Here is a 13,037-nt window from a genome sequence, read left to right as displayed (position 1 = left end):
GTATTGTTTTTACATAAAACTAATTAGAAATATTATTGACTAGCCCTAACCTAAATCCTAGCCCTACCCCTAAAAGAAAGATAAATGTTTTATTAATTGAAATAAATTTTTACCTCTCTCTCGTTCTGTCATTTTTATTTATTCTATTTATTCTATTGTCTATTCCAGAGACTGGTGGCCATGAACATGCCTCTGAACAGTGACGGCACTGTCATGTTCAATGCTACACTTTTCGCTCTCGTGAGAACCGCGTTGAAGATCAAAACGGAAGGTACGTAAATACTTCGGAAAACCACAAAATAACGAATAACAAAGTTCTGTCAACAAACTGCTTCACAGTAGTTCTTTTCCCTAGTTAAAGTGCCAATTTTTGATGTCAGGAATGGAATTACTGCAGTGAAAGTGCTAATATTTGACATAAGCAATAGCATTTGCACTAGTACAAATGGCAATTCTTCATATAAAAAATAAATAAATAAATTGTCAAAACTCGCAGAAATACACATTCTTGATATCCAAAATAGAATTTTAACTAGTAAAAAAAAAGCATGATTCTTAATATCTGTAATGCATTTTTATTAGTAGAATTTCACATCATTCACTCATATCTATAATTAATCTCTAACTAGTTGAAATTTCAGTTTCTTATAGCAGCAATGCACTTTGTACTAGCAAACATTTTCATTTTTGATATCAATAATTACATTGTTACTAGTGCAAATGTCCATTCCTGATATCAACAATTGAATTGCTTGTGGAAAAAAAATAATAATAATAATATATATAGTAGTGTAACAGTGATAGTATTCTCAGGGCAAGTGGAGGGGTCAGGAGGCAGCGAAAACAGTCAACGTGAGTACTTTATTACTCTTCAGCTTCATTCACAAAACACTAATAAAAAGGGCACTCAGTGGCCAAATGATCACACAGAAACGAGTCACTCAGTCGGGTGTACACACACAGCAAGAGTTTCTCTGTGGTCCCTCTTGTTCTCCTAAACTGATGCGCTGGTGCGGCTTTTAAGTCTCCCTCTGCCGTCACTATAACAAGAGACAGGTGTTAGAGATAATTACAACCCAGGTGACGGGCCTTCCGCTCTCTCTCTCTCCCGTAGACAGATACACAACCATGCCCCATAACCACAAGTATACAGTATATATATATATATATATATATATATATATATATATATATATATATATATATATATATAATATATAATATATATTTATATATACACACACACATACATACTGTGTGTGTGTGTGTGTGTGTGTGTGTGTGTGTGTGTGTGTGTGTGTGTGTAAATGTATTTCAGCATGTTAGATTTGGTATTTCAGATATCTGGAAATGGATTTCGGATATCAATAAATTGGAGAGTAATTAAAGATATCTTTAAAAGCTTTCTAAATAGCTACATTCACATAACAGATATATGAAATTAACATTGCATTAAACCAAGAGTGAAAACCAAATTACAGATAAAAAAAATTTGCATTTTACTAGTTGAAATTGTATTCCTGATATCGAGAATTAGCATTTTAATGAAAGGGTCAACCGATAAAGGGTTTTTAATGGCCATTGCCTATATCTAGAGAGCAGGGTGGCCAATACAATGCAGATATATCAGACAATTAAATATTATAGTATGACATATATATATATTGGCTAAAAAAATAATTTTATTTTATTTAGCATTATATTTACTCAAACATTCATATAAAACTTTAACTATTATACAAAACTATTAATAAAAAATATGATTTTTTGTGTTTTAGATGGTAGATCTAGGCAGTTTCTCTTGGTTTCTGATTAGTCTTCCCATTTTAGTAATTGTTTGCACATAAGGAAATTGTAATACAATAGGAAGAAGGAAATAAGAGTGCACGCAGTAGTCCAGCAACCACGGATGGTATATGTGCGCATTAGCGATCTTATTTTGTAACAAAAAGACTGAATCAAACTAATTGTGAATACATTGCACAGTGAATATGACATTTACTCATCGTGCACATTAAGCACTTTTACCAAAGTTGCTCTATCGCTCTCGTACTGAACGCTTCCAGTTTACATGACCCGGATCGCCTGCTTGGAGTGTCATGGACTGACCATCGCTCAACATTAGTGAGTCAGAGGGACACCGTTTTGATCCAGGCTATTATAAAACACTTAACTTATATCCCTCAAGAGGAATGTATATGAGCTCTCCACAGGAAGAAATCGGATTTGCTTAAGTTTCGTGAGGTTTGTGAATGAAATCTGCTTAAACTTGATTTACGCATACTATTTGCAGATGATATATGATATTTGCTTTTTTTATCATTGGACAAGACAGTTAAAGCTGAAGTATGTAACTTTTCAGTGTTTAAATACTTCCTTCTGTCCCAGCTTAATATGCAGAGACAACTACAAGTCATCCAGAGGTTCATTTTCTCGGAAACTGATAACGCTTTGTCTCTGTGGCACTATAAAATTTGTGTTTGTTTAGAGGGACCTGCTTAGACCCACCCCAACAACATTACTCAACCAGTGGTGTGAGTTGGGGCGGGACTGTCTGATAGCTCGAGGGGCGTATTCAGAAAGCTGTTTTGAAAACATTGATTATTTTTGCAGTTCCATTCGGTGGCGCTAGTGTTGCAGAAATGACATACAGGGAACATTTCAGAATTGAGAGAGGGAGAATGAAACAAGTGGGCACTTTAAAATTCATAAGCTTATACACGTCTATCGTGGCTCTGATATGAGGACCGTTTGTTGCACACTGGTCTATTATTGTGGTAACAGGATGGCACGTAACAACAAAACGAACAGTGATTAGTCATTTACATGTGTCAGACAACTCCTTCACGTGCAAGCAGGTGATTCTTGGCGCTGTGGCGGCTTCAGAAACGAATTCGCCAAACAAGAAAATATATCGGCCAATGCCGATCATTTAAAAATTCTGAATATCAGCCAGTTTATCGGCCTCTGTGATATATTGGTCGATCACTATTTTTAACAAGTGAAAATTGAATTGTTAATGTCTATAATTCATTTCCTAGATATGAATATGGATGCATGACATTTCCAAAATGCATTCAAACATATTTTGCTTATTTGACTGTAGTTTAGTACCTACTAACTATTTTTTTATGTTTTAATGTTGTTTTGACACAGGTAACCTAGAACAGGCAAATGAAGAGCTCCGAGCTGTTATTAAGAAGATCTGGAAAAGGACGAGCATGAAACTTCTGGATCAAGTGGTGCCCCCTGCTGGTGGTCAGTCATATCAATCTCAGAAATTGTGCCTGCTAGCGGAAATACGCATTTACAAAAGAGCGCAGATACACACACACATACACGTACGAACTAAGTAGTTAAAATGCATAGTGCGTACACAAATCCAAAAGAGCTAACTTGTACGTCCTACAACAAATTATCTCCTTAGATATAGAATAAAAATTGGTACACTTAGAGTGGGGTCCAAAAGTCTGAGATTACTTAGAAAATCTGGGATTCAAAGTTTAATGTAAACCTGGAAATAAATAGAAAGTTTTAGGAATTTAAAAAGTAAAAAAAAAAGAAAAAAAAAGTTATGACATAAAATGAAGGACAAATACACTATATTGCCAAAAGTATTCGCTCATCTGCCTTTAGACGCAAATTAACTTAAGTGACATCCCATTCTTAATCCATAGGGTTTAATATGATGTCGGCCCACCCTTTGCAGCTATAACAGCTTCAACTCTTCTGGGAAGGCTTTCCACAAGGTTTAGGAGTGTGTTTATGGGAATTTTTGACCATTCTTCCAGAAGCACATTTGTGAGGTCAGACACTGATGTTGGACGAGAAGGCCTGGCTCGCAGTCTTCGCTCTAATTCATCCCAAAGGTGCTCTATCGGGTTGAGGTCAGGTCTCTGTGCAGGCCAGTCAAGTTCTTCCACACCAAACTCGCTCATCCATGTCTTTATGGACCTTGCTTTGTGCACTGGTGCGCAGTCATGTTGGAACAGGAAGGGGCCATCCCCAAACTGTTCCCACAAAGTTGGGAGCATGGAATTGTCCAAAATCTCTTGGTATGCTGAAGCATTCAGAGTTCCTTTCACTGGAACTAAGGGGCCAAGCCCAGCTCCTGAAAAACAACCCCACACCATAATCCCCCCTCCACCAAACTTCACAGTTGGCACAATGCAGTCAGACAAGTACCGTTCTCCTGGCAACCATCAAACCCAGACTCGTCCATCAGATTGCCAGATGGAGAAGCGTGATTCGTCACTCCAGAGAACGCGTCTCCACTGCTCTAGAGTCCAGTGGCGGCGTGCTTTACACCACTGCATCCGACGCTTTGCATTGCACTTGGTGATGTATGGCTTGGATGCAGCTGCTCGGCCATGGAAACCCATTCCATGAAGCTCTCTACGCACTGTTCTTGAGCTAATCTGAAGGCCACATGACTGTAGCGACTGACTCTGCAGAAAGTTGACGACCTCTGCGCACTATGCGCCTCAGCATCCTCTGACCCCGCTCTGTCATTTTATGTGGCCTACCACTTCGTGGCTGAGTTGCTGTCATTCCCAGTCGCTTCCACTTTGTTATAATACCACTGACAGTTGACTGTGGAATATTTAGTAGCGAGGAAATTTCACGACTGGACTTGTTGCACAGGTGGCATCCTATCACAGTACCACGCTGGAATTCACTGAGCTCCTGAGAGCAGCCCATTCTTTAACAAATGTTTGTAGAAGCAGTCTGCACGCCTAGGTGCTTCATTTTATACACCTGTGGCCATGGAAGTGATTGGAACACCTGAATTCAATTATTTGGATGGGTGAGTGAATACTTTTGGCAATATAGTGTATGAAATTTTCTGCGCCCTTTCAAGATAATTCATCAAATAAATACATTTGTTACGTTGACTATAGCTGGGATACCATCCATAGATTTTTATGCGTAATTTGGGATATCACATGAAAAATGCTGGATGGAAAGAAAATGCTTGCTTTGAGGTAGAAATATTTTTTGTTTGTTAAAAAGACATGTGCTTAACACATTCACCGAATATATTCCTATATATTTATTATAGGAATATAGATGTGCATAAACATTCTTGTGACTTCGCCTCAACGAGCCATGTGAATACATAATTCGCTCAGAGAATATTATCAGTATCATTGGATAGGATTCTCAGATGTTGCTCTAGTTTTTCTGAAATGCCAAAGTCTATGATCAAAATGATTGGCTACTATTTCCTCCCATAACTGTCTGACACGCTTTCGCTCAAAGACATCTGCTGTTGAACACTAGCAAAATATTAGGCTCATCAGAGTGTTATGTCTACGTGCTCTAAACTGCAAGTAATTTATTACATTTAATGAAAGAGCTACAATGGCTTCAACTTCCATTTGAATTTCTATTTTGTGGCAATTTCCCCATAATTGACAATTTTGTTCTCTTAAACACAAGGGATAGAAATGCCTCTTTATTCGCTAATTGTTTTTGAGATATTCAGATTTTTTGCATAAAGTAAATTCACAACTTGGATGTAAACATATGTTAACTGTTTATCATATTTCCTTGCTTCCACTGAAACACACAAGATGACATAACAAATACTAAGAAATTCTGAAATTCATGTTAATTGTTTTAATTCATCTTTTCACTCAAAGTGAAACTGTTAAGCCGATAGTGTATTTTGTAATGAAAAAAAAAAAAAGTTTAGAAATAAACATTTATAAATAAAATACTTTTGGATCCCACTGTCTAAAAAGCACACAATGACTTTTTCACATGTAAGTATGCACACATGCACACTTGACAACAGTTCATGTGACATTCATACACATGCACACACACACCAGCTGTTGCATTTGTTCTCTCCTGCTGTTTCTATTCTTAGTTTCTCCTGGTCGGGTCTTTGCAATGTATGTTCTGTTCCGTATGTGTCGTGAATGCTCTCCTCTCCTGCTCGGTACTCTCACTACGTCCACACTGGAACCCTGATGATGTGTGTTATCGTGTGTGTGTTATCGTGTGTGTGTGTGTGAGTGTGTGTGTTGGTCTTTGGGCTTGCATGGCAACACAGGCATGCTTTGTCCTTTTAAAAACATATCTCTCTCTGTTTCTCTCTTTTTCCTCCTCTGTCGATCTCTCTTTATCTGCTTGAGCTTTTCCACAGCTTCTGTTCCTCATTAACTGTTTTTCTGTTCATGTAACAAGTTCAAATCTTCAGAATATTCTGAAGCAATTCTGTTTTAGGGTGGTGGCATGGAACTAATGTTGCCTCTTCTTTCCTGATCTGTCCCCAACTGCTTGTTTAAAAAGTGACACAGACCCCTGCTTCAGAATGATTCTCACACACATATACATATAAACACTCACATGCATAAAGCCATGTAGATGAAACATTTACAGATGATCAAACATGCACATGCAAAAACTTGAGCTAAGCATACAGGATATTACACATGCACAAATGCACCAACTGACATGCAATGCTAATGTGCAAATACATGCAAATACATGCTGACATGCTTGCTTGCATGTTCCCAGTAGAACATAAATGCATATAAGACTAGATTTTAGTTTAGGCAGCTTAGCTTGAAACAGTTCTTTGGAAAACTTCAAAAGATATCCCATACCCTCTTGCTATTGCAATGCTAATATGCTAATGCTAGCGTGTTGTTGACTAGCATTAGTCCGGTGCAGTTTTTTTCCTAAACTTGTTAACTTGCCTTAGATTAGCTTATTTTGACTTTTATAATACAGTCTGGAGTAAAAGTTTGTGAACTATTAAGTGCTAATTGTAATTATCTATAGTATATTTCTGCATGAGTGGCTTGTAAAATGTGACCTGGTCTCAGTTTAAGAAATAATAAATGAAGGTAGCCTTATTTAACAAACACAATATTTTAAAGTACCATGTGGAAACAAGTGAAGTTTACATTAAATGACAGTTATAAAGGTGTACATTTTTCCTGTAACATATAGAAAACAAAAACCTTTGGATACATAATGCTAAAACATTCAGGCTATTAAAAATATTTCACCTCATTAGATCAAAACCTTATCACAGCAACGATTCATGATACAGAGAGTAAACTAATGTGGAGCTGCTTGCAATCTTTAAGGAACCAATTAATTCCAAGTTGTTACGCATGTGGTTGTCTACCTGTGATCTACCACTATGTTGTTTGTTAAATAATTCTGTCTATCCTTATTATTAAGTCTTAGATCACATTTTAGGAGCCAGTTGTGTAGGAATCCAGATGATTCCAAGGGAAATTGTAGGTGTTTTTCAATGAGTATTTAGTAAGCTTAACGTAGGAAATATCACTCGGTGTCAAATTCTGTCTCAACGTACGACACCGCAGAGGTGTATTTGTGTACGTTGAAGCTGCCTGCTGACACAGAAGCCGTGTGTGTGGTCTGTTCACTCAGATGATGAGGTAACGGTGGGGAAGTTCTATGCCACTTTCCTGATACAGGACTACTTTAGGAAATTCAAGAAACGCAAAGAGGAAGGCCTTGTGGGCGTGCATCCAGCACAGAACAACACAGCCATCGCACTGCAGGTAAGCAGAGTGTCTGTGTTTGCAATTAAGCCATAGAATTGTGTGAATGGACCTTTGAAATGTATTTATTAGATATTTGTTCTTTGACTAAGGCAAAATACCATTCTCAATTTAGTATTTGCTAAATCTTTATGCATTCTATGTATATGCATTGATTTTTCCAGTCTCAGCTGGTGTGATGATTTTGGCTGGTCAAACAGCATGGTCAGGCTGGCCTGGTTTGCTGGTTTTAGAGAGGTTTTGGTTCTTGTCAGGTGATCAGGTTGGGAGACCAGCTGGCTGGCCAGTTAAACCAGCACACAAGCTGGGCCAGGCTGGACTAGTTTAAACCAGCTAAGACTAGCAAACCAGTTTAGGCTAGTTTAAGATGGCTTTTTTCAGCAAGATTGTGACTTAATGTGCGTTCACACTCATGGTGGTTAAATTGCAGGAGTTTACCAAGTCACTGTACTGTTGGTTAAGGCCAAAATATACTTTCGTTTTTCGCATGCTGGTATGTCTAACACATAGTGCACGTGATGGAAATTTTGTCATCAGCACAGTGTGCGCGGACTGTACGCGTGCAGGCTAGTTTTTCTAGACATGCAGACAGTCTGCGTCATTGGCCCATGCACCTGCCATTAACTGTGCTAAAAGAGTATCACAAAGCAGTCGTAGTGCACGTGTCACAATCAAAAGAGTATACTTTGAAAGACTGAGCACTCTAGCATGTGCGAGATGGAACGGCACTTGAAAAAATTAAGTATACCCTAGCCTTTAGTCTCAACCTCAGGTGGCACACGGACTGCCCCATTCACTGAACGTCAGGGACGCAAGGCTACAAAAACTGGGCTGCACATGGACTAGTCCACGCAGACTGTGCTGATGATGAAATTTACATTACACACACTGTGCACTGGACGAAGCACACAGAAAACCAAAGAATACTTTAAATAATTTCTTCTGAGTTGCGTTACTTTGTAGCTAATTTTCTGTGTTGTCAATACTGAACACTGAATTTTTTAGATAAACCTGCTCCGAGACACAAAAAAACAAAAGCACTTTACATGTCGATAAAACAATCTCTTTCTGAGTGGGTGGTTCTTTGCAAGAATAAGCTCCAAACTGGACCAGACTTTTTGCCATTAGTCAAAAGTGTGGATATGTGAGAATATTTGCTAGTAGGCCTTCCTAATCGACTGAAGCAGGGAACTGTATTAGCAGGTGAATCCAACATAGGGGCAGATTCACTGAACAGTTGCACCACTTTTGTGTGTGGTATTTCAGTGCAAAAACCTGCATCTTATTCACTAACCACTCACAATCTATTTAAGCAGGTGCAATCAGCACTGAAATTGCGCTGCATCTTGAGTATTTAAATTAAGTCATTGCCATTCCTTTCAGCACAAACACAGCTCCGTTCTATGTAAATTAGGCTCATTGTAGATTGCACTTCATTCACTAAAATTGCCTGCCGTAATTTAGATCGCGTTATCACTGCCAAATGAAAGTAGGCGGTAAAATGAATTTAATGTAAAAGAGATATTTGTGAACATTTTTAACCGATCATATCAGCAGTAAATAATCAAGTAATCATCAATATACATAATATGTACAGGTGCATCTCAATAAATTAGAATGTCGTGGAAAAGTTCATTTATTTCAGTAATTCAACTCAAATTGTGAAACTCGTGTATTAAATAAATTCAATGCACACAGACTGAAGTAGTTTAAGTCTTTGGTTCTTTTAATTGTGATGATTTTGGCTCACATTTAACAAAAACCCACCAATTCACTATCTCAACAAATTAGAATACATCATAAGACTAATAAAAAAAACATTTTTAGTGAATTGTTGGCCTTCTGGAAAGTATGTTCATTTAATGACAGATGGAAGTCAATAACCTGTAATACGCTTCCCTCGTCTCTAATACTCCTCCCTTTTCATCTCCCAAACCCCAATATTTCTTCTTCTGTGGTACACAAAAAAGTTATTTTCCTATTAAAATCATGGTTATGTTTAGGATTTGGGTGAAGGGTTACACTTTATGATTAGGTTTAGCTTTGGTTTAGGGGTTAAACTTAGAAAAAAAAAATTGTACAGTAGCTTGTAATTGTAACAGTTGGCTTTGTATGAGCCAACTCGTGCGATTTCTTATGATTTCACCATCTCGTACTTCTTATGATACCGGGTTGGGTAAATCACATGAGCTCCACTGTTCGCACTCCCACTGGTTGTCACCACATCATGTTGTGGTCCATTTGCATAAACTCTTCTCAACTTTGTTGCATCATTAACGGTCACTGTCATATTGGCTAAAATCGTTAACGCTGATTGGAAATTAATGCCTTCTGGTCACTTGTTTCCTGCAATCCGCTGTTTGTGTGAACGCCCCTTAAGATTTAGACTCATTTGAACATTGAAATAATTAAATGTATTGAAAAAATTAACCTTTGCATGATACCTCCTGTACCTCAACTGTATCTCTCTGTATCTTTATGAAAGCACAAATGTTGTTTTAGCTTGAATATGGATCCCTCAATGTGATTATAGTGATCTGTAAATGTATTTTTGTCTGTTTTACGTGTTTAAAGTGTTTGTGATTGTTTTCCATCACATGAGACTTATAACTCATGTACCATTGTTTTGTTCGTCTGCATCCTCATAAATCAAACACCATTAGTGTGTTTGACTTCACTACAAACACTGTCTTTGTTCTTATGTTTTCAGCGTTTAGCTAATAGTTCAACAGAAGTTTGTTTCCGGTATTTCTTGCAGTAAATTTACACAACCTCTGTGGCTAGCATTGCTTCTAAGTCGCACTATGAGTATAAATAGCGTCTTAGTTAAATTGGATAGTTCAAGTATTAGATCAAATGTACACTTAAGTTATTTAAGTGTATGGAAGAGCTTTTGTGTGTTTTTACTCTTTGTCTACTGTGATTGTTTTTGTCTTTCATAAATTTGTCCTGTCTGGTAATGTTTCATCAAAGCCTGTTTATGTCAGTGTGTCTGGTAACCTGACCCCTTGTGGCATGTAGTGAGTCTTCGTTTTCAACGTGCCAATGCTGTTCAAAAGGGTTCCATCAAAGAGCAGGTCCTTAGTTATCTTGTCATCACGATTACAGGCTGGCCTCCGTACACTGCATGACATTGGGCCAGAAATTCGCCGTGCAATATCATGTGACCTGCAGGATGATGAGCTAGTAGACTTTTTACCAGAAGAGGACGAAGAAATTTATAGGGTAAATTACTCAACTTTTATGACCCCCCCCCCCCCCCCCCCCCAAACCCCTCCAGTAAAATCGATCTACACCTCATTCCCTTACTTTAACTGCTTGGTCTTGATTTGTTTTTAATAGTAACGGTTCCTTAAAGAAGTTGCGATAAATTGTTCGATTTCCCTGAAGGTCGTACAAACGTATTAGTGTAAAGTTAAGACATTGTACAAGGATAAATTCGCCCGGGCTTAAGGTTGACAACTTAAAAAGTTGATCACTTACTTGACTACTGCTTATTTGAAGTAAGCCTCAAGAATTCATGCTGACTTTATGATCTTTGCAGTAATAACTGATAACTGTAGCGTAGCATATGTAATCCTATGTAGTATATTGTACCTGCGTTTCTTGATTTTGAATTCAGTTCTGATTTAATAAGTTCATTAAAGCAATAGTTCACTCAAAACAGAAAATTTTTGCATTAATTGCTCACCCTCATGCCATTCCATGAGGGTGAGCATAATTGCTGTTATTAATTTTGTGGAAAACGAAACAAGAATTTTGAAGAAATTATACGCAGCTCTTTTTCATTCAACATTTCATAGAGCTTATGTCCACAATATACACACCAAAAAGCACCATTAAGTAGTCCATGTGACTAGCTTTGTGTAAGGAATAGATGGGAATCATTGAAACAGATGGAAAGAGATCATTGGTACCTGCAAGATATGCCAAACCTGTGCCATAGACACCATATCTGATTTAAGACCTGCATACAGTGACAGAATTTTCTGTCCCAACTTTTGGTGAACTATTACTTTAAATTCACTTACACCATATACCATTTACCTACTTTACAACTTTTCCCCATAAGATCATTAAAAAAAACACAATTAAATAGTTTGCCATTGGATAATCGATCATTGCTTATGCTAGGCAGTACAGATTCTTCAGCCTTATGATCAGAATTATTTGTTCACAGCGAAATGGTGGACTTTTTGGCAACCACATCAACCACATAAATGGAGACCCGAGAAGAAGCTCTGGCCACCAGACAAATGCGACACAGCGCCCCCTACAAGTGCAGCCTCCTCCACATTACGCCCACATGGAACAACCCATGGGGCGTCTGGGCCGTGCCAATGCCATGGCGCAGCAGAACCACCATCGACACCACCACCATCATCACCACCATCATCACAATTCCTACAAGTCGCCAAAGTCTACCAACATCAACCTCAACAACGCCAACATGTCCAGTTTACCCAACGGAGGACACAATCGGTACTATGAGCATATGCCTCCTAACGGCTACCCAGGATCGTACCACGGGGAATACGACAAGTCCAGGACCTCACACGGGCAAAGGTGACTGGCTGATTTAGTTCATCCAACCTTTCTGTGGAACATCTCGCTCTCACTGATATTTCAGTTATGCTTGTATTCAACAGATTGACAAGTAGCGATATGCCAGCAGAGTATGGTCTTGTGACTATTTCCAATATCACTACTTAAGAAAATTCCTTAGATCCTTCAGATTGGTTGGAATATTGCATTAGGAAGGATGTTTTCTTAGAACTTGATTTCTTTATTGATAAACTAAGTGACTTGAATTCTCCATTCATTGATTCATTAACTCATTCTGTATCATCATCAGCTTTAGACATGGAACCATAAGATTCTAAATCCTTTTCCTTTTTTAATAGTTATCCACATATAAATCATACACCTGCCCTCTCAAAAACCCACTGTACTCTTCTCACCTACGTTGGTCCATTATGTTCCCATAGTGGTACCCTGCCTCTATTGTCATGTTCTTTTTAGGGTGTTTTCACTCTAGAGCTTTTGGTGTGGACCCGAGTTTATTTGATGTCAAGAGTTCACTTCACGGTGTGTGAGCTGTTTTCCATACTGTACACCGAGGAACCATACCCGGATCATGGGGTATAATTAATGTGCTCTTCAGTATGGTTCACAGTTATTATAAAAGCAATCCAGCCTAATTTGTGGAAATTAATTTAAAACTGATGTTCCCAGTGTCATCTATTAAGTTTCATATTAAAAAGCGAAAGATTGCAAAACTACAGCTTCACTTCCTGTTTGGCAGCTTCACTGTCAGGTTTGTTAACGTGTTACAGGAATACAGTTTGGAATATCAAAAATCCAATTAATAACTTATAATAATAAAAAATGTTTAAGCTATCAAATATTGAGATTCATTTTAATCATCCAAAGCATTGCCAAGATACAGCAGTGCTTCATGTTTGGCGCCCTCACATGTTCATGAGG

The 13,037-nt window shown here is 38.0% G+C and overlaps 1 protein-coding gene across 1 annotated transcript in view; it reads left to right on the top strand.

The window, feature by feature from the left end:
- Nucleotides 1-13,037, top strand: part of cacna1da (calcium channel, voltage-dependent, L type, alpha 1D subunit, a) — a 146,118-nt gene that overhangs the window by 117,294 nt on the left and 15,787 nt on the right. The window contains exons 40-44 of the mRNA XM_051675488.1: nt 169-271; nt 3,157-3,258; nt 7,417-7,550; nt 10,659-10,775; nt 11,731-12,116. Coding sequence (XP_051531448.1) covers nt 169-271; nt 3,157-3,258; nt 7,417-7,550; nt 10,659-10,775; nt 11,731-12,116 — 842 coding nt within the window. The remainder of the gene's footprint in view (nt 1-168; nt 272-3,156; nt 3,259-7,416; nt 7,551-10,658; nt 10,776-11,730; nt 12,117-13,037) is intronic.

Source organism: Myxocyprinus asiaticus, chromosome 37 (genome assembly GCF_019703515.2).
Source record: "Myxocyprinus asiaticus isolate MX2 ecotype Aquarium Trade chromosome 37, UBuf_Myxa_2, whole genome shotgun sequence".
Classification (NCBI taxonomy): domain Eukaryota; kingdom Metazoa; phylum Chordata; class Actinopteri; order Cypriniformes; family Catostomidae; genus Myxocyprinus; species Myxocyprinus asiaticus.
The sequence above is the reverse complement of the archived record's forward strand: the minus strand, read 5'-3'. Positions and strand labels throughout refer to the sequence as shown.